Source organism: Theropithecus gelada, chromosome 10 (assembly GCF_003255815.1).
Source record: "Theropithecus gelada isolate Dixy chromosome 10, Tgel_1.0, whole genome shotgun sequence".
Lineage (NCBI taxonomy): Eukaryota > Metazoa > Chordata > Mammalia > Primates > Cercopithecidae > Theropithecus > Theropithecus gelada.
The window spans coordinates 39,814,174-39,834,993 of record NC_037678.1 but is presented as its reverse complement, the minus strand read 5'-3'; the positions used below and the strand labels follow the sequence as shown (position 1 = coordinate 39,834,993).

Sequence of the window (20,820 nt, the reverse complement as noted above, 5' to 3'; positions counted from 1 at the left end):
GTTTGCCTGCATGGAGGACACGGGAAGTAAGGGTGGGTGGGCAGCACCGCTGGGCAGAGGTGGCCACTCCTGGGGTCCCAGGCACCCGTGCAGGCACCTTCCCTCCTGCTGTGTGCCCACCCTCAGCCCAGACTGGAGCTCCCGTCCAGCCCCTCGTGTTGCCTCTGCCCTTGGAGCGGTGCCCTCTCTTGGGACACCCAGCACTTGGCTGTGTCCTGATTCCAAAACCAGTCCAGGGTGGACGAGGCAGGCCTGGCCTGAGTCCTGGCTCCCAAGCCTCAGTTTTCCCCCCGTAAAATGGGCCAGAAGCAAACTTCCCTTAGGGCACCATGATGTGCCTCGTGGACAAGGCCTCGGGCGTCCGCGCGGCTTCAGCACCACCTCTGCCACCCACCGCACCCCTCGCCTGTGTGGTCACCGAGGCAGCACTGGTTGCCACAGGCCACCTCGATCATGAAACCAGACAACTGCCAGGGTTTGGGGGCAGACACAGTGTTAGGTTGATGGGGAAGGAGGCTGCCCCCAGGGCGGGACTGTAGAGGAAGGGAGCGGGGGCCGCCTGCCCAACGGACCTTACGCATCCCTTGTCCCCAGGGCATGCCGGGCAAGGACGGTCAGAATGGTGTGCCAGGACTCGATGGCCAGAAGGTTGGCATGGGGCTCAGGGTGTGATGAGAGGGAGGGGCTGGAGGGGAGTTCAGCCTTCTGAGGCCTCAGCCTCCCCTTCCCCACCCCAATCTCTGTCCTCACAGGGAGAGGCTGGTCGTAGCGGTGCTCCGGGAGAGAAGGGCCCCAACGGGCTGCCGGTGAGTGCCTGGTGGGTGGGGCCAGCCTGGGGTGCCACAGCTTCTGCCTGCCCAGGGGCCCCTGTCGGGCTGGGTGGGTTGGTCGCTGTAGGGCTGGCTCCCTGTGAGGGGTTCTGGGGCCTGTGTCCATCAGGGCCTGGCACAACCCCTGGCTCCCAGCGGGTGCTGTGCCCGGTGGGTTGCCTGTGTGTGCGCATATGTGTACTTATTCATATGTACGTGGGACATGTGTGAACACGTGTATGGCCATCCCTGGATGCCGTGCGGTCATCACCCCCAGGGGCCCGGAGTAGGGGCTCCTGCATCCAAGGCCAGGGAAGCTCTCAAAGCCGCACGTAAGGTCGACAAGGCTGGGAGAAGTCAGCCCTGCCCTTTGGGTGCACTCACTCTGGCCCCTGCACCCTGCCTGTGTGCACATTGCCTTGACGAGCAGCCCTGACCTCAAGCTCTCTCCTGGCAGGGACTCCCCGGACGAGCAGGGTCCAAAGGCGAGAAGGGAGAAAGGGTATGTGGCTGCAGCCGCTTTCTCTCTGCAAAGGGAGGCGAGGGGACGGGAGGTGAGGGGATGGGAGGCGAGGGGCCGGGAGGCCAGTGACCCGGCCCAGATGCAGGTGTAGGCAGGCACTCACAGCTTTCCTTTCTCTGCAGGGCAGAGCTGGGGAGCTGGGTGAGGCTGGCCCCTCGGGAGAGCCAGGCGTCCCTGTGAGTATCTGCGGCGCCCCAGACCCCACCCCATCTTGCATGTGTGCAGGCCCTGCCCTCACACCCTCCTTCCCTTCCCTGTAGGGAGATGCTGGCATGCCTGGGGAGCGTGGTGAGGCTGGCCACCGGGGCTCAGCGGTGAGTGCAGGGATGTGGCCCTGGGTCGGGGGTTAGCACTGAGCCGTTGGCACGTGGGCCCAGTTTCTGAGCAGGCCGGGGTGGCATTTGGTTGCCTTGATGAGCCAGGCTCACAAAAGCCGAGGATGCTGGGAGGTGTGGGGCCCTGCCTTCTTGTCCCTCGCCCACTGGGAGATGGTCCAGGCCAGGCCGGAGCTGCCCTGTTTTCAAGCCCTCTATGCTGAGCCTAGCCTTGTGCCCCTGTAGACTGAGATGACAGCACGAGCCACAGGACCCTGGTCGGGGGAGCCATGGGCATGGGTGTCTGGCCCCGAGTCTGACCTGACAAATTGGGTCCAGGGCATGCCTGCGTTCTGAGACCCCCTAAACTGCCCTGGGAGGTAGCCCTGCCTCTGTCCCCAGCAATCCAGCCAGGTGGCTTAGAACTGGCTCCAGTGTCCACCCAGCTCTGGGGGGAGGCCGAGCCAGGCTCCCTGGGACCTCTTGGGGGCTCCTCGAAACCTGAGACATCCGCTCACACCTCATCTTTGTCTTCCAGGGGGCCCTCGGCCCACAAGGCCCTCCCGGAGCCCCTGGCATCCGAGGCTTCCAGGTGGGTGAGGTTGGGGCAAGGGCCTGGCACAGGGGGCGGCATACCCAGACGGGTGAGACCCGACAGGGTATGGGGGTATGGGCACTGACGAGCCAGGACCTCCTTCCCCAGGGCCGGAAGGGCAGCATGGGAGAACCCGGCCTTCCAGGCCCCCAGGGCCTCCGAGGTGATATGGGCGACCGGGTAAGTGGCCCTCTCAGCAGGAAGCACCCCTGCGCCCCCATCCCCACCCCCTACCACAGTCCCCAACCCCTACCACAGTCTCCACCCCCTACCACAGTCTCCACCCCCTGCCACAGTCCCCAACTCCCTACCACAGTCTGCACCCCCTACCACAGTCTCCACCCCCTACCACAGTCTCCAGCCCCTACCACAGTCTCCACCCCTACCACAGTCTCCACCCCCTACCAGTCTCCACCCCTACCACAGTCTCCACCCCCACCACAGTCTCCACCCCCTACCAGTCTCCACCCCTACCAGTCTCCACCCTCTACCACAGTCTCCACCCCTACCACAGTCTCCACCCCTACCACAGTCCCCAACCCCTACCACAGTCTCCACCCCCTACCACAGTCTCCACCCCCTACCACAGTCCCCCACACCCTACCACAGTCCCCCACACCCTACCACAGTCCCCAACCCCCTACCACAGTCCCCCACCCCTACCACAGTCCCCCACCCCTACCACAGTCCCCCACCCCTACCACAGTCCCCTACCCCCTACCACAGTCTCCACCCCCTACCACAGTCTCCACCCCCTACCACAGTCCCCCACACCCTACCACAGTCCCCCACACCCTACCACAGTCCCCAACCCCCTACCACAGTCCCCCACCCCTGCCACAGTCCCCTACCCCCTACCACAGTCCCCAACCCCCTACCACAGTGCCCCGGGACGCAGACAGGGAGAGGCCCTCATAGCTCCTGGTGGCAATTCTGACCATGGGCAGTGTCTCCCTGCATGGTGGAGGCAGTGGCATCAGGGCCCCAACTGTGGCGCCTTCGGCTCCTCTGACCTTCCATGTGGTGTTCCTTGTGGGTGGGTGGCTGCAGGAGCCTGGGCTCTGCCTCCTGCCCTGTGTAGAGGCCTGGCAGGGGACCTGGCGGGCGACCTGCACACAGGCAGTGCTCATTCCTCAGGACTGGCGTGGAGGCTGAGGCTCCAAGAGCCAGGCCGGCTCCTGCCTGCGGTGTCTGCGGAGGCACCATTGACAGAGGATTGCGCTGCTATAAAATGGGTTTGAACACCAAGTCCCAAGTGACCACAACAGTCACAGTTTCTACCTCGTCAAGACTTTTTCCTGCTGGGCTTGCAGCAGCTGCGGCGTCGGCTCCTTGGGGTCCGGGCAGAAGGGGGACATGGCCTGCCCAGGGCCCCAGCTCACTGGGAGGAGCCTATGGGTCTGGTCTGGGCCCCAGCCACGCTCCGCCAGGTCCCTGGGGACCTCGTGTGCCTGCTGTGGCCGGCTCTGCCCGGCAGACAGACCCCTTTTTAGACGTGAATCCCGAGAAGCCTCCAGGACACAGCTGCAGATGCCCGTGCCTCCAGGGTGATGGTCATTCCAGGGTGATGGCCAGGGCTGTAGACACCACCGCCCCATGGGGAATAGCGGGCTGTTTTTTAGCCTCCAGGCAGGACATTCTAGAGGTGGGGGCCATGCCAGCAGCCTCAGGGCCTCCGAGAGACGTCAGGGCTGGCACTTGCCCTGCGGGTACTGCGCCTGTCCCAGGTGTGGGTGGGGCCTGGTGGCTGAATTTCCCTTTTGCTTTAAACTCACAGGAAAGCCTCCTGCTTTTCTGCCCCTTGGGCAAGTTCTCACTCACACGGCCCTGTGAGCACGTGGACGTTTTTTAAAGAGGTTCATAGCAACTCCCGGACATGTCCTGATTTCACAATCCCAGGGGAAGGTGATTAGATGAGCTTTTGCATCTTTGACTCCACTGTGATGGAATTATCCTGCGATTGTGCAAAAATACCTGCACGAATTCACGGGTGTTACAAACAAGGCCAAACCTAACGGGACTGCACTACCCACAAGGGGAGACTGGACAGAGCCGTCGGGCCCAGAGGCTGTGAACCTGAGCTTGGTCTATGGGCCTGTGTCTGGGAGGCTGTGTTCACAGAAGCCCTTTGTACAGCACAGATGGGGATGTGGGGAGGTGTTTGCCATTCCTGGGCCCAGGGCAGGCTTACTTTAGGGATTCTTGTCATTCCTCTAATCCAGAGCCTTTTCTCCACTCCCAGGGTCCGGGAGGCACCGCAGGCCCTAAGGGAGACCAGGTGAGCTGGGCGCAGGCCGGGGCAAAAGGAATGATGGCAAAGCTGCACGGCTTCTCCCAGACCCTGCCTGCCCTGGCTCTGGCCCTGGCTGTGTTTTCGGGACACTGAGCCTCCTTTCTCCTCTTGCTGTCTCCGTCGGTCGCCCTTTCTGGCTCCTGCCACTCCTGCTTAGGACAGCGACAACAGCACTGGACACCCAGCCCCCAGGCATGCCCCAGCGTCCCCCGCTGCCTTCCTGGGTGCAGACGGCTGGCCAGAGTGTCCCTGCATGGCCCTGGGTGCAACAGAAGCTACTTCTGGTACAGGAGGCACCAACAGGGACCCTCAAAAGGACGGAGGTGTTTCCTGCTGTCCTTTTGGAGAACAAACAGAGGGAAGGGGCTAGGCTCTGCGTGTGTGTTTTGCAGGCAGATTTGAAATGCATTTCTGCTTTTCCAAGCAATTCTCTCTCTGGAAAAGTGTCGGGGTGGCTGGGGCCGTGGTCGTGGCTGCCTGCCCTCCTGCACTGCCTGCTCTGGGTGAGTGGGGCCGTGGTTTTTGTGGCTCCCCTGCAGTGTCTGGGCACACGGCCTTTCCATACAGCTGGAGGGCCTGCGGCCATCGAACCCCACCCTGGGTTCTGCGCTTGGCAGAAAAGCCTCATTATGCAAACAAATGTCTTCCCTTTTTTGGCCCCGCCTCTGCCTGCAGGTCTCCCAAGGCAGGGTCCTGGGCTGCCTTTGGAGCTGATTAAAAGGCGGTGAGACCCTGGGGCCTGGGCTTTTGGCCTGGACCTCAGGATGAACATTTTCCACCCACGGAGGCTTGAGAGCAGGGAGTTTAAGGCATGAAGTCTCTACTCATGCATGAACAGCTCTTTTAACTTTGGGGTGTATTGTTTTCAGGGCATTGCAGGTTCTGACGGTCTTCCTGGGGATAAAGGAGAACTGGTGAGTAATTAGGTAACCTCACTGTCACCAATAGCTGGGAGCGAGGTTGTCACTGTGGCCGGGGAGCAGTCCTGGGGACAGGGTCAAAATCTGCAGCTCTCGGTGGAAGATCTGCAGCTCTGCTGGGCAGCATGGGGATGGAGCAGGGTCGGGCAGAGGCCCTGGCCACTGGCCGTCCCTAAGCAAGTGGGCAGGGCCTGGCAGGAAAGCGAGGCGGCTCTGAAGCCTGACCTAACCAGGTCAGACCTGTGGGGCTGCCGCACTCTGCCCCGTGGAGTGGCACCTGCCTGAAGCAGTCACAGCGGCGTTTTTGTTTTGTTTTCTTGTTTTTGTTTTTTTTGGGGGTTTTTTTTTTTTTTTTGAGACGAAGTTTTGCTCTGTTGCCCAGGCTGGAGCACAGTGGTGCGATCTCGGCTTGCTGCAGCCTCTGCCTCCTTGGTTCAAGCGATTTTCCTGCCCCAGCCTCCCAAGTAGCCAGGATTACAGGCCCTCCCACAGCCGACTAATTTTTTATGTTTTCTGGGGGTTTTTGTTTGTTTGTTTGTTTGTTTTGAGACGGAGTCTTGCTCTGCCGCCCAGGCTGGAGTGCAGTGGTGTGATCTCGGCTCACTGCAAGCTCCGCCTCCCGGGTTCACATCATTCTCCTGCCTCAGCCTCCCGAGTAGCTGGGACTACAGGCGCCCGCCATCGCGCCCGGCTAGTTTTTTGTATTTTTTTTAGTAGAGACGGGGTTTCACCGTGTTAGCCAGGATGGTCTCGATCTCCTGACCTCATGATCCGCCCGTCTCGGCCTCCCAAAGTGCTGGGATTACAGGCTTGAGCCACCACGCCTGGCCTGTTTGTTTGTTTTTGAGACGGAGTCTCGCTCTTTTGCCCAGGCTGGAATGCAGTGATGCGATCTCAGCTCACTGCAACCTCCCTACTTCAAGCGATTCTTCTGCCTCAGCTTCCTGAATAGCTGGGATTACAGGTACCTGCCACCACGCCCGGCTAGTTTTTGTATTTTTAGTAGAGACAGGGTTTCACCATGCTGGCCAGACTGGTCTCGAATTCCCGACCTCAGGCAATCCGCCCACTTCTGCCTTCCAAAGTGCTGAGAATACAGGTGCGAGCCACCTTTCCTGGCCTAATTTTTGTATTTTTAGTAGAGATGGGATTTCACCATGTCAGCCAGGCTAGTCTCAAACTCCTGACCTCAGGTGATCTACCCGCCTTGGCCTCCCAAAGTGCTGGTATTACAGGCGCGAGCTGCCGTGCCAGGCCCACAGCTGGTTTTTAACTGAAGAAAACTCCACTTCCACACGCCTGAAACTCAGGTGAAGCATAAAATTAGGTTCTTGTTTGAGTCCCTTGATAGACAGATTTCTCCTTCTGGAGGTAACAAATGGAGCAGTCATGAGTCCGAGGGAAGGAGAGCCTTTCTGGCTTTCCCGAGGCCAGGGTTTTTAATCTATAATTAAGTCTTTCCTTTGTGATTGGGTGAAATCGAAGCAGCCTAGCCTCAGGGACCCCAGTCTCTGGCAGACCCGTGGTAAACTTTTTGTGCCTCTGGCCAAAAGACCTTAGTTGTATGTGTTTCATGTCGTGAATTCTTTTTTTAATTTTTTTTTGAGACGGAGTCTTACTCTGTCCCCAGGCTGGAGTGCAGTGGTGGGATCTCAGCTCACTGCAACCTCCGCCTCCTGCGTTCAAGCGATTCTCCTGCCTCAGCCTCCCGAGTAGCTGGGACTACAGGTGCCCACCACCACACCCGGCTAATTTTTGTATTTAGTAGAGACGGGGTTTCACCATGGTGGTGGTCAGGCTGGTCTCAAACTCCTGACCTTGTGATCCGCCTGCCTTGGCCTCCCAAAGTACTGGGATTACAGGCATGAGCCACCGCGCCTGGCCCATTTCGTGAATTCTTAGACAACCCTGACAAATGGACCCTGGAAATCCCAGAAGCTGCCCTACCTGGCTACTGTTGCTTGTGGGGTGAGGGGCAGAGCCCCTGGCAGGCGTTTCGGGAAACCTAAGGCTTTGCTCTCAGCTACTCGCACAGTCGAGCTGTATGAGGTGACCCCTACCCTCCTGGCCTCAGTGGGGCATGGTGCCCAGGCCTGGTTGGTCCCTCAGATGTGTGGTTAGGCTGTGTCAGTCCGTATTCTGCTGCTGTAACAGAACACCACAGCTTGGGTAATTTACAAGGAAAAGAGATTCATGTGGCTCCTAGTTCTGGAGGCTGGGAAGCCCCAGACCGAGGGACATATCCATCGAGGGCCTCCCCACTGCGTGATTCCATGGTAGAAGGCAGAAGGGCCGAGAGAAGGTGCCAGAGAGGGGGAAGGGGCCCAACCCATCCTTTTCATGAGGAGCCCACTGTGGAGACAATGGCGTTAGTCTACTCCGGAGAGCAGAGCTCTCAAACCTAATCACTTCTTAAAGGCCCCACCTCTTTTTATTTCTTTTTTGAAATGGAGTCTCGCTCTGTCGCCCAGGTTGGAGTGCAGTGGCCGGATCTCAGCTCACTGCAAGCTCCGCCTCCCGGGTTCACGCCATTCTCCTGCCTCAGCCTCCCGAGTAGCTGGGACTACAGGCGCCCGCCACCTCACCCGGCTAGTTTTTTTGTATTTTTTAGTAGAGACGGGGTTTCACCGTGTTAGCCAGGATGGTCTCGACCTCCTGACCTCGTGATCCGCCCGTCTCGGCCTCCCAAAGTGCTGGGATTACAGGCTTGAGCCACCGCGCCCGGCCAAGGCCCCACCTCTTAACAGCATCGCAGTGGCCCTTCAATTCCAGCATGTGTTTTGGAGGAGACACTGAGCCCAGCCGACTGTGTGTTGACGCACCTGCGGCCAGTCATTCCTGAGGACCCGGCTGGAGGGGGTCCCAGGGTTTTAGGGCAGAGAGGTTCAGCCTAGCATTAGGCATGTTAGTAAGAAAAAGGAATGGAAATGAAGTAAGCGTGTGTAGGAGACAGCACCGCACAGCTACCAAAGTCACTCTTCCCGGGAAAGTAAATTTTTAAAAAGCTTCAATCAATCAACACAATCACAGCAATATAAAAAATGTATATAGAAGAACAGAAGGAAGGAGCCACTGTCAATATTTGGATGTAGTCTAATAGCAGGTGTGTGGATGACCTGATTTATTTTCTCCTCGACTGGCTACTTCCCACCTATCCAACAATACACACTTAGTTAAAACACACAACTCTTCTCTCCTCAGGGTGCCAGCGGCCCGGTCGGACCCAAGGGAGAGGTGAGTGCCCGGCCACTGTTCCGACGACACAATCCGTGGGTGCCTGCTGGCTTCCTGCCCACTGCTGGGCAACCAGGCAGCCCTGCAGGGCACTGCCCAGATCCGAGATTGTAAAAAAGCTTGCTCTGGTCAAGGCTGGGCAAGATGGCTCCGTGCCGGCCAGGAAAAGAGCATGTCAGGGTGGCTCTGGGCTCCTGGGCTCGCCCCTGACCCGCCTTCCTCTGTTTCTCTGCAGTCTGGCAGTCGAGGGGAGCTGGGCCCTAAAGGCATCCAGGGTCCCAATGGCACCAGCGGTGTTCAGGGTGTCCCCGGACCCCCCGGTCCTCTGGGCCTCCAGGGCATCCAGGGTGTTCCTGGCATCACGGGGAAGCCGGGCGTTCCGGTACGTCGCTTTTCCAGCTTTCACAGGATTGAGATCGTGTTTTTTCCTGAAGGAAGTTACTTTGCGGGGTGATGGTGGGAATGCCTTACAGAGGCTGCCACCCCCATGCTGACGAATGTGTGGGGTGAATTCCAGGGGAAGGAGGCCAGCGAGCAGCGCATCAGGGAGCTGTGTGGGGGGCTGATCAGCGGTAAGTCAGACACCCGCACGGCTGCAGCAGGGCCCGTCCCCACCTGGGGTTCCCGTGCCTGGGGCTACACACAGCCTTCGCGCCACCACTTTCCAGCCAGACTGAGCCGCTAGCACTTACCCTGCCTCTTAGCCCTTGGGGGTCCACGTCCGCCCCATGTCTGCCCGTCCTCTGCACCAGAGGATGGCCCACTCTCCGGCCCCGGATTCAACCAGATGCCCGGCACGCAGCAGACGCCCTAAAGTCTACTGAATGCGATGGGTACAAGAATAGCGGAGTGTGCCCCTGTGGCTGGTAGGGCAGGTCCCCAAACGCCCCCCAGGGCACTTCCTTCACCTTCGCACTCTCAGGCTTCTCAGGCTCCAAGGGGTCGGGGGTCCTTTCTAGCTCCGGCCTTCATCACCCCGAAGCAGTGAAACCATTTTCCATCAATCGGAAGGAAAACGTCCTTCTGGAAGGCAGCTCTGTGCAGATATTTCACGCTTCACGTAACGATACTTTTGATGATCCTCTCTCAAGTAAACGCCTGCACCCTTGTTTTCCCAAAGAACACATTGCACAGTTAGCCACGCACCTGAGGAAGCCTTTGGCACCGGGGTCCATTGGCCGGCCCGGTCCAGCTGGCCCCCCTGGACCCCCAGGACCCCCAGGCTCCATTGGTCACCCTGGCGCTCGAGGACCCCCCGGATACCGTGGTCCCACTGGGGAGCTGGGAGACCCCGGGCCCAGAGGTGAGTGGTCGACCCCACGACACGGTCACCCTGCTGTAAAAATCCCTGAGACTGACTTGTTAGTAGGCGCTGCTTCTGGTGCCTGCCAAGCGCCCTCAGTGGTAATGCCGGAAGGCAGGGGCCCCTCATATTTTGGGGCCTAGTGCAGTTAATGCCTTAGTAATCCTGTGGGAACTGGAACATTTTTAAAATGTGATGTTTTTCTCAAATACCATTAGAACAATATTTGGCAGGGAGAGGTTGATTAAAACTGTGGCGAAGGCCGGGCAGTGGCTCCCGCCTGGAATCCCAGCACTTTCGGAGGCCAAGGTGGGCAGATCACAAGGTCAGGAGTTCCAGACCAGCCTGACCAACATGGTGAAACCCCATCTCTACTAAAAATACAAAAATTAGCCGGGCATGGTGGCACACGCCTGTAATCCCAGCTACTCAGGAGGCTGAGGTAGGTGAATCTCTTGAACCCTGGAGGCAGGGGTTGCAGTGAGCTGAGTTTGCACCATTGCACTCTAGCTTGGGCAACAGAGCGAGACTCCATCTCCATAAAAGAAAAAAAAAAGTGAGGAATGGCTGGGCGCGGTGGCTCACGCCTGTAATCCCAGCACTTTGGGAGGCCAAGGCAGGTGGATTACTGGAAGTCAGGAGTTTAAGACCAGCCTGGCCAACGTGGCAAAACCCTGTCTCTACTAAAAATACAAAATTAGCTGGATGTGGTGGCATGCACCTGTAATCCCAGCTACTCGGGAGGCTGAGGCGGGAGAATCGCTTGAACCTGAAAGGCGGAGGTTGCAGTGAGCTTAGATCACGCCATTGCATTCTGGCATGGGCAAAAAGCGCGAAACTCTGTCTCAAAAAAATAAAATGTGAGGAATGAATAAATAAGAGTTGCATTTATATTGACAAGATGCACCTTCATGAAAACTGGCAGCATGTGAAAATTTCTGTTGCAAAAGGCAAACATACGAAATTCAAAGTTCTCTCCATATTAAGGGCTATCAAGAACACAGAAAGCTTTAATTTAGAAACAAGACGAAAATCACTGACATTCGCTGATGAACTGCTGATCCTCCACGCGGCTGTGCGGTGTGCATGGCTGGCAGTATTGACTTGCCAGAAAGGCTTTGAGGTACCCAGGTGTAAACTGGGGAGGTCTGGAGGCATGGAAGACACACAATTGTGTTAACTGTTGGACACGAACCCTTACCAGAATTTTAAAATGTCAAGATGCCTTCCATCTGCAACATCCAGTCAGCTGCCCTTCAGCCCAAGTAAAGGATTTAAAGCTCATGATTCCAGTGGATCCCACCTTCCAGACCAGATAACGTCCTGCTTCCCAAAAATAGCTTAAGAAAAACGTTTCTAAAGGAAACTTAACTCTGCGAGTTTGTCTTCATCTCTGAGACGAAATTGAACTATTTAGCAAGGTGGTCGTGTTCCATAGTTGGTGATATTATTTCACTTATTTTAAAGATACTGAGATTGAAGATTTTCAGCACTTGAGTGTCAAATTCATTCTGTTGTCCATATGTCCAAATTATCAAATAGCTTCCTGTTTTCCTGGAAACTTCTTTAAGTTATGACTTTCTCAGGCCATCTAGGCTAGTCTTATGCCACATGAGGGACTGCAATCTTCAAAAAGAGACCACATAAGATTTTCTCCAGATTGGGACCTGAACTCCTTCAAGACTTTGAAAATAAAATTCAGACCAGGCGCAGTGGCTCACGCCTGTAATCCCAGCACTTTGGGAGGCCGAGGTGGGTGGATCACCTGAGGCCAGGAGTTCAAGACCAGCCTGACCAACATGGTGAAACCGCATCTCTACTAAAAATACAAAAATTAGCTGGACGTGGTGGCGCGTGCCTGTAATCCCAGCTACTCAGGAGGCTGAGGCAGGAGAATCGCTTGAACCCAGGAGGTGGAGGTTGCAGTGAGCCGAGATCACACCACTACACTCCAGCCTGGGCAACAGAGCAAGACTTCATCTCAAAAGAAAAAAGAAAAGAAAATTCAAAAAGCACATTAATGACCATTACCGATTCTCAGAGAGTGGTGTGGTGGAATTAGTGAGCAGAGACCACACTGACCCGTGTGCCTGACCGTCCTGACCGTCCTGGCCGTCCTGGCCATCCTGACCGTCCTGACTGTCCTGACCGTCCTGACCGTGCTGGCCGGCCTCTGGGACGGCTGCACTTTTGCACCCTGTGAAGATGAGCACGTCTGCGGCAGGAGCCGCTCCCTGGAGAGGTGCTTGGTGCCTCGGGCCGTGGTCAGTGAAGCTGGCACGATGCCCAGAGCTGACCATGGGAACTGAATGTGAATATAAATGCACGCTTGGACCCACTGCAGGTCCTCGCTCGGAAGCCTCTGTTACTGCCGTGCCTTGAGCCCCCCCCGGAAAAGGAGCACCAGCAGGACCGCCTTCTGCCCCAGGGCACAGTAGGTCAGCCCGCGGCGTCGGGCCAGTCACGCCAGACACACTGGGCACCAGGGGCCACCGAAGCCCGCTGCCCCGCTGGGGAGGCCCACCCGAGTTCCCAGGCCATGGGCACCGCTCCTGCCTGTGGCCGTGCGTGATGTGCAGATGGGCAGTGACTGCCTCAACGTTGGCACCGCCAATCGCACCTGTGCTCATCAATTTCAGAAGGTAGCAGGATTGCAGGATTGAAACAGACACACAAACACCAAGCAAAACAAAGTTGGTGCCGCTGCAATGACCATCAGACAAAACAGACCGGCTCTGTGATGCTGCCTGCCTTACGGGATCCCTGCGCTGACAAAGGCTCACTCTACCGGGAGCAAATCCTAGAGCGACCTGTATGCATCCAGCCTCGTGGCTTCCGGGCGCACAAAGCCAGGGTTGACACGGCTGGGCGTGGTGGCTCGGCCTGGAATCCCAGCACTTTGGGAGGCCAAGGCGAGAGGATGTCTTGAGGCTGAAAGTTCAAGACCAGCTGAGGCAATACAGTGAGACCCAATCTCTATAAAATTAGCTGGGCATGGTGGCATGCCTGTAATCCCAGCTACTCAGGAGGCTGAGGTAGGAGGATCCCTTGAGTCCAGGAGGTTGAGGCTACAGTGAGCTATGATCACAACACTGCACTCCAGCCTGGGCAACAGAGAGAGATCCTGTCTCAAAAAAAAAAAAATAGATGGTAACACACCCCTCTCCTCACCCAGCAAAACACAGATGTAAGATTTGAATGACACAATTAGAGGGATGTGAAAATGCCCTTAGATGACCCATGGGTCGAAAATCATTTAAAATAGGATTATAAAATATTAATAAATAACTACTTAATAGGCATAAATATTTTGAACAAAACTAAAATCCCATTCAAATTGGCTGCCGGAGGTCGTTCAGCCATGGTCGGGGAGGTCGTTCAGCCATGCAGGGCTCAGCAGCAGGCATATGTTCTGACGGCTGTGCCACTGGGCGGTTTCGCTGTGGGAACATCTGAGTTCACTTGCGCAAGCCCGGCCTCCCTCACCCCTGGGCCGTGTGCCAGAGCTGGAGCTTATGGCTGGAGACCTGCACAGCCTGTTACTGTGCTGGGTCCTGTGGGCGGTTCTAACACAGTGGTGGGTATCTGTGTTAAACACATCCAAACACGGGAGAGGTATGGTGAAAATTGGGTATGATAATCTTATGGGACCACCATCGCCTATACGGCGGGTCGTTGACCTGCAGCCGTCCTGTGGCGCAAGACTGTGTACAGGTGGGTCCCTCTTGTCGGATCCCGTCAAGCCCTGTGTGTGTGACGTCTGTACTTCGGTAAAAAGCGGGAACCCTGTTTATTACAAAAGTCGATCAGACACCGCTGTGCTGTGGCTGCAACAGGTACTCTAACCATGTGTCCGTGTCCACACCTCGTGACAGGAAGCCAGGGTGACAGAGGAGACAAAGGCGTGGCAGGAGCAGGGCTGGACGGGCCTGACGGAGACCAGGGGCCCCAAGGTACGAGTGCACGGCCAGCACGGCTTCACTGGGTGGCATCTCCTCCGCCATCTTGTAGCTTTATGTGGGGTGTGCTTGGGTTACGAATGGGTCTCTTTTCCTCTTCTCTTGGCAAAGCAATCTCAGAGGCAAGATTAGGAATTGTCTCAGTAACCACTGTAATACATAAAAGTTTAATCGGGGCTGGCGTGGTGGCTCACACCTGTAATCCCAGCACTTTCGGAGGCTGAGGCAGGCGGATAACCTGAGGTCAGAAGTTTGAGACCAGCCTGGCCAACATAGTGGAACCCCATCTCTACTAAAAATACAAAAATGAGCCGGGCATGGTGGCGGGCGCCTGTAGTCCCAGATACTTGGAAGGCTGAGACAGGAGAATCGCTTGAACCCAGGAGGCGGAGGTTGCAGGTTGCAGTGAGCCGAGATCGCTCCACTGCCCTCCAGCCTGGCGACAGAGCGAGACTCTGTCTCAAAAAAAAAAAAAGTTTAATCAGTAAGCAGATCCTCCTGGATCTATTTTAGCTAAGTCGATTTGGTTAGATTCTGTTTAAGCTATTCAGTATCTATTTCAGTTAAATTCTGACAGAATTTTCTCTTAATTGACCTGTGCAGCCATTGAATGTTTCCATTTCTAATATCAAAAATAAATGCTTTGTCACGGAGGGAGGCGAGCCAGGATCCCTGGCAAAGGCCATCCCCTTCCTGCCCCTGCCTTAGCCTGGTGCCTTCTCAAAACCAGGAGGCCTTAGGCTCCAAGGATGTGTGTGCCCAGGTGAGAAGGCACCCGCTCCCACCTTTCCCTGGTTGCCCTGGAGCCCTGTCCTCCCCTCCATGCACTCACACTGCTCTCTGGGTGCCCCATGCTCCTGGGCTCTCTCCTTTGCTGACCTAGCTCTGCCTCTACCTGGTGTCCCAATGCGCAGGTGTCCCGGGCCCCCAGCCGCATCTCTCCACCTGTGTGGCTTTGAACAGCATCTGTGTTGTGCTTGCTGGTGGACAGCAGCCTCCCAGCTGTGCCATGACCACACCATTCTGGACTTTGTCACCTCATCTCAGTGAATGGCTCTGACACCCCGACTTAGGCGGTTGACTCCCTCTTCCCTCACACCCAGGCCTTCCCCAATGGTTCCACTGCCATCACTCACCAAAGCCACCCCGGGCCCCCACCCCAGGCCCCCTGCCCACTACAAATCCACTCCTCACTCACACAGCCCCCACCAAACCCGAGTAAGTCAGAGTGCGGGTGTCCTCAGGACGGCTCTGCACCCTTGCCTGGGGCTAGCCACGCCTGGCCTTCTTGGGACACTCCCAACAGCCAGCCCCCCGGAGAGCCTTTGTGTGCCCTGTTCCCTCGGCCTCCCCGACCCCCCACGGCTGATGGAAGAGCAGGGCTTGCTCGCAGCTGGACATCAAGTACCCCTGCTTTCAGTCCCAGCTGCAGCTGAACTCACCCTTCTGCTCTGTCCCAAGGACCCCAAGGCGTGCCCGGCACCAGCAAGGATGGCCAGGACGGTGCTCCCGGCGAGCCTGGGCCTCCCGGAGATCCTGGGCTTCCAGGTGCCATTGGCGCCCAGGGGACACCGGGGATCTGCGACACCTCAGCCTGCCAAGGAGCCGTGTTAGGAGGGGTTGGGGAAAAATCAGGCTCTAGAAGCTCATAAAATTCAACATAAGGAAATAAGCAAGTGACAAGAACGCCTGAAGCACAGTGGGGCGGTCATGAAGGAGCAGGGGTGTGGCAGGCTGGCGACGTCCAGGAGAGTGAGCGCCCCAGCTGCCCCTCGGCCGCCGACTGGACGCGCGGGCCCTGCCAGCGAGCACCCTCATCGGGCTGTCGCCTGACCGCATACCTCAAAAGGCCCTAGCTGATAAACATGTAAGCCCAGCATTTGAGAGAAGGTAGGGTGTTTGTATAAAACGTTGTGTACAATTCCATGAGATGAAAAATATTCAGTAACTTGTTTACATAGCATTTGTGTAGAGACTGTGATCTCATCCCAATAAAATGATGTATTAAATCTTCAGATTAATGACTGGCTACAGAGTAACAAAAAATAAAGAATTTAATGTACAGTAAATTCTCTCCCATACAAAGGTGTAGTCTGATGTTTTGTGTACAAACTTGCATCTCCAATTAACAGTATTTATTGAGGGTGACTTTGTATTGCACTAACGTCTATTGCTATTACCTGTTGTGATAAATAAAGCCACTCATTTAAAAACTCAATTCCAAACACCACAGTTTATTACACATAAAGTAATGACTCTCGATATGAAAATGTGGGCATTTAAGCATCTACTGTGACAGTATTTCATTTGTGGACAAAAGTAGCTTTAAAGCAAGTATCTGGAAAATGGTTAGCACAAAGGTTTAAAATGGTCCTGCACGTTGCAGCACACCACCACGTGACTCGGAATCATTACAAGGGGGTGTGACATAACAAATGAAATAAAATTTCCAAACTGTTTTGAGTTAACAATTTAACTTGTTCCAATTGCTAAAGGGGCGTATTTAAAATGTAAATACAGTAAGTAAAAAGCAGTGTACTTTTTAAGATTAAAGAAAGCACAAAGGATGTTAATTTTTTATCATGTTAAGAAAACATGATGGAATCAGGGCATTGAAAAAATGCTTACTAATTATTCAGATGGCTTCATCCCCAAATGGTCTAAGAGGACATTCATGGATAAGTATTTGGTTCTAGATAAATATTTTTACAAAATGTGCTCTCAAAGTCCCTACTGGAGTCCCGTCAGCTTGAGTCACGTCCTTTTCGAGTCAGATGATCCGAGCAGAGTTCCAGGATTGCGGAAAATGTGCATAGATCACGAAGGAATGGCCGTTCACTCCCAAAGGATTCCTGTTCAGTCCAATCACTTGATCTCCATCGAGGGGCTACTCTGTAGACTCTGCTGTGCAGGACAGGCCACCAAGGAGTCTGGTCTGGTCAGCTTTAGCCTTCGGCCAGTTTTACCGCAAAATACACTCTCAAATTCCTAAAGTTAAGAAGTGATGGTTAATGTACTGAATTAATCGACATGAAAACTGCTATCTTCCAAAGTGCAAAAGGTTGAAATTAAAAGCTATGTAAATGACTTTAAAATACGCTGTTTTAAGGTGTCATTCACGAACTTGGGTCATAACTCACAATGGGGTTTATGTAATAAACAGATTTGAGCATTTTTTTTCAAATAGCAGTTATACTGTACATATACTTTTATTTAGTTTTCCCAATACTCAGAATGTCTGGCCACATTGTATTATTGTGGTAAAATATACATGACATGAATGTTCCAACCATTAACAGGCCCTAGCTATAAATCTGTAAACCCAGCATTTGAGAGAAGGTACAGTGTATATATAAAACGTTTCAGGCTGGGTGCGGTGGCTCATGCCTGTAATCCCAGCACTTTGGGAGGCTGAGGTGGGTGGATCACCTGAGGTCAGGAGTTCAAGACCAGACTGACCAACATGGTGAAACCCTGTCTCTACTAAAAATATAAAAATTAGCTGGGCATGGTGGCAAGCACCTGTCATCCCAGCTACTTGGGAGGTGGAGGTAGGAGAATCTCTTGAGCCTGGGAGTTGGAGGTTGCAGTGAGCCGAGATCATGCCATTACACTCCAGCCTGGGCAACAAGAGTAAAACTCTGTCTCAAAAAAATAAATTTTTAAAAAGTTTCAACCATTAGGCCGGATGCGGTGGCTCATGCCTGTAATCCCAGCACTTTGGGAGGCTGAGGCAGGCAGATCACCTGAGGTTGGGAGTTTGCGGCCAGTCTGACCAGCATGGAGAAACCCCGTCTCTACTAAAAATACAAAATTAGCCGGGTGTGGTGGCACATGCCTGTAATCCCAGCTACTCGGGAGGCTGAGGCAGGAGAATCGCTTGAACCCGGGAGGCGGAGGCTGCGGTGAACCGAGATCGTGCCATTGCCCTCCAGCCTGGGCAACAAGAGTGAAACTCCGTCTCAAAAAAATAAATTTTTAAAAAGTTTCAACCATTGGCCGGGCGCGGTGGCTCAAGCCTGTAATCCCAGCACTTTGGGAGGCCGAGACGGGCGGATCACGAGGTCAGAAGATCGAGACCATCCTGGCTAACCCGGTGAAACCCCGTCTCTACTAAAAAATACAAAAAAAAAAACTAGCCGGGCGAGATGGCGGGCGCCTGTAGTCCCAGTTACTTGGGAGGCTGAGGCAGGAGAATGGCGTAAACCCGGGAGGCGGAGCTTGCAGTGAGCTGAGATCCGGCCACTGCACTCCAGCCCGGGCGACAGAGAGAGACTCCGTCTCAAAAAAAAAAAAAAAAAAAAAAAAGTTTCAACCATTAACAAGTCAGGGGCATCTACCCCTATCCCAGGGCGACTCCCTTGCCCTCTGCACTGCCACACATGGAGGGTTCTGAGGCCAGCACGGTGGAGGTGCTGCTTGCTGAGATGGCTCTGTCCTTGGGGAGACCCTGCCAGCAGGGTGGGGGTGGGGTGGGCTTGCTCCTGTCATACCACCTGTCTTTTACAAAAGGCCTCAGTGATGATGGCAGGGTCAGTCTCAACCTCCCAAAGGAGAGACTGAGACACAGAGAGAGGCACAGGTGACGGCCCGATGACAGGCGCCCACCACCACAGGGACGCCAAGTGCAGAATGTGGAAACATCTACAGGGCAAATCATTCCCTTTCAACAAATGAACGGTGAGGAAGACAGGAGGGGGGACTATTACGGGATAAGATATATTTAAAAACTGTCAACCAAATGCGATGTCTGGACCCTGATTCAAACGAGCTGACTGTAGAGACACTTGTTGGCTCACGGGGGAGTCTGCTCAGACTCGGGAAGGAGACTCAGAGGTGGGTATTGAGGAATGAAGGCATTCGGGAAGCAGACTGATAGTGCGGTTGTTTTTAAACAGGCCTTTTCTTTCTAAGGATATATTTATGAATGAAATGATGTTTGGAATTGTTTTAAAATAATTCAGTGGGGGTGGGAGGGCGAGGGCATAGGTGAAACAAGCTGATGCCTCAAACTGAGTTAGAGGGACTTGGGAGTTCATTATTCTCCCCATTTTTGTGCACATTTGAAAATTTCCGTTGTTTTAAAACATAGCATTCTACACGATTAAATCCAGGTTTATATATTGTTTATTGCGGTATTAAAACATAGAACAAAATTTGCCTTTTAAGCACATGTAAGTGAACAGTGGAGCAGTGTGAAGTCCATTCACAGTGCTGTGCAGCCGCCACCACCACCGTTTCATCACCGCAAACAGCAACTCCGTACCCACTGAACACTGACTCCACACCCGCTCCGGCCCCCAGCCCCTGGCACGTACCATTCCGCCTTCTGTCTCTCTGAATCTGACGGCTCCAGGTGCCTCGTTGATGGAATTCTGCAGGGTTTGCCCTCTTGTGACCGGCTTATTTCACTCAGCATAATGTCCTCAAGGGCCATCCACGTGGGAGGCTGGGTCAGAATGTCATTCCTTGTCATGGCTGAATAAGGTTCTGTTGTGGGTAAACATCTGTTTACTCATTCATCTGTTGGAGCCCACTTGTTTCTGCCTTTTGGCCACTGTGAAAGGTGCTGCTATGAATATTCATAGAAAAGCATCCATTTGGGTCCCTGTTTCACCTTTTTGGGGTTTATGCTTCTCTGGTGATTCTATGTTTACCTTCTGAGGAGCTGTCATACCATTTTCCACAGCGGTGGCACCATTCACACCCCCATCGGCAACGCACGGGGATTCCGATTTCCCCACATCCTTGCCAACACTTGTTATTTTCTGTTTTTGTTTTTTTTTTAATAGCCACACTAATATGTGTGAAGTAGTATTTCATTGGGTCTTGATTGGTATTTCCCTAACGACTAACAGCTTGGCGCATCTTTCACGGGCTTATTGGCCATCTGTGTATCTCTGGAGAAATGTCTATTCAAGTGCTTTGCCCATTTTTGAGTTGTCTTTATTTTGGACAGGGTCCTGCTCTGTCTCTCAGGCTGGAATGCAGTGGCACAACCAAGGCTCACTGCAGGCTCAGCCTCCTGAGTAGCTGGGACTACAGGTGCGTGTTACCACGTCCAGCTTTTAAAATATTTCTTTGTTTCTTCTTTTTTTTTTGAGATATACCCAGGTTAGAGTGCAATGCCATGATCTCGGCTCACCACAACCTCCGCCTCCCCTGGTTCAAGTAATTCTCCTGCCTCAGCCTCCTGAGTAGCTGGGATTACAGGCGCCCGCCACCACACCCGGCTAATTTTTGTATTTTTAGTAGAGACAGGGTTTCACCATGTTGGCCAGTCTGGTCTCAAACTCCTGACCTCAGGTGATCCACCCACCTCAGCCTCCCAAAGTGCTGGGATTACAGGCGGGAGCCACGGTGCCCAGCCTGTGTAGTCTCTTTGCTGCTGAGTTATGGTAAGTTTGTACTGAATTCAAGTCCAGAGGACGTAAGAGCCATGCTGCCAAGGATTTAACTTCCAAATCGTCTGGAGTGGCTGTAACATTCCACCTATCCACTTTTAAGCAACTTCCCAACCAAGCAAGCTGCCATTTCCAACTACTGCGTACACTCAGAATCTACGCCTGCGTATAAATATACCCATTTCTTCCCAATTTTTTTTTTTTGAGATGGAGTCTCGCTCTTGTCACCCAGACTGGGGTGCAATGGCACAATCTCAGCTCACTGCAACCTTTGCCTCCTGGGTTCAAGTGATTCTCCCACCTCAGCCTCCTGAGTAGCTGGGATTACAGGCATGTGCCACCATGCCTGGCTAATTTTTGTATTTTTAGTAGAGATGGGGTTTTTTTTTTTTTTTTTTTTTTTTTTTTTTTTGGGGGGATTCGCGTGGTTTCCCCGGGGGGGGGGGGGGGGGGGGGTTCTGGCCCC

General features: G+C 54.4%; 3 protein-coding genes across 4 annotated transcripts in view; 2 read left to right on the top strand and 1 right to left on the bottom strand.

Moving 5' to 3' along the window:
• COL9A3 (collagen type IX alpha 3 chain) overlaps positions 1–16,031 on the top strand; it is a 27,088-nt gene extending 11,057 nt beyond the window's left edge. The window contains exons 18-32 of the mRNA XM_025398386.1: positions 595–648; positions 753–806; positions 1,267–1,311; positions 1,455–1,508; positions 1,593–1,646; positions 2,185–2,238; positions 2,350–2,421; positions 4,484–4,519; positions 5,404–5,448; positions 8,656–8,688; positions 8,924–9,070; positions 9,206–9,260; positions 9,809–9,991; positions 13,867–13,944; positions 15,412–16,031. Coding sequence (XP_025254171.1) covers positions 595–648; positions 753–806; positions 1,267–1,311; positions 1,455–1,508; positions 1,593–1,646; positions 2,185–2,238; positions 2,350–2,421; positions 4,484–4,519; positions 5,404–5,448; positions 8,656–8,688; positions 8,924–9,070; positions 9,206–9,260; positions 9,809–9,991; positions 13,867–13,944; positions 15,412–15,602 — 1,155 coding nt within the window. The 3' untranslated portion in view covers positions 15,603–16,031. The remainder of the gene's footprint in view (positions 1–594; positions 649–752; positions 807–1,266; positions 1,312–1,454; positions 1,509–1,592; positions 1,647–2,184; positions 2,239–2,349; positions 2,422–4,483; positions 4,520–5,403; positions 5,449–8,655; positions 8,689–8,923; positions 9,071–9,205; positions 9,261–9,808; positions 9,992–13,866; positions 13,945–15,411) is intronic.
• Positions 15,886–20,820, bottom strand: part of TCFL5 (transcription factor like 5) — a 21,668-nt gene continuing 16,733 nt past the window's right edge. For both annotated transcript variants that reach the window (XM_025398387.1, XM_025398388.1), the window contains exon 6: positions 15,886–16,938. In XM_025398387.1, coding sequence (XP_025254172.1) covers positions 16,816–16,938 — 123 coding nt within the window. In that variant the 3' untranslated portion in view covers positions 15,886–16,815. The remainder of the gene's footprint in view (positions 16,939–20,820) is intronic.
• The window catches only part of DPH3P1, a 4,051-nt gene continuing 1,563 nt past the window's right edge, over positions 18,333–20,820 (top strand). The window contains exon 1 of the mRNA XM_025399560.1: positions 18,333–18,411. Within this exon, the coding sequence (XP_025255345.1) occupies positions 18,333–18,411 (79 nt within the window). The remainder of the gene's footprint in view (positions 18,412–20,820) is intronic.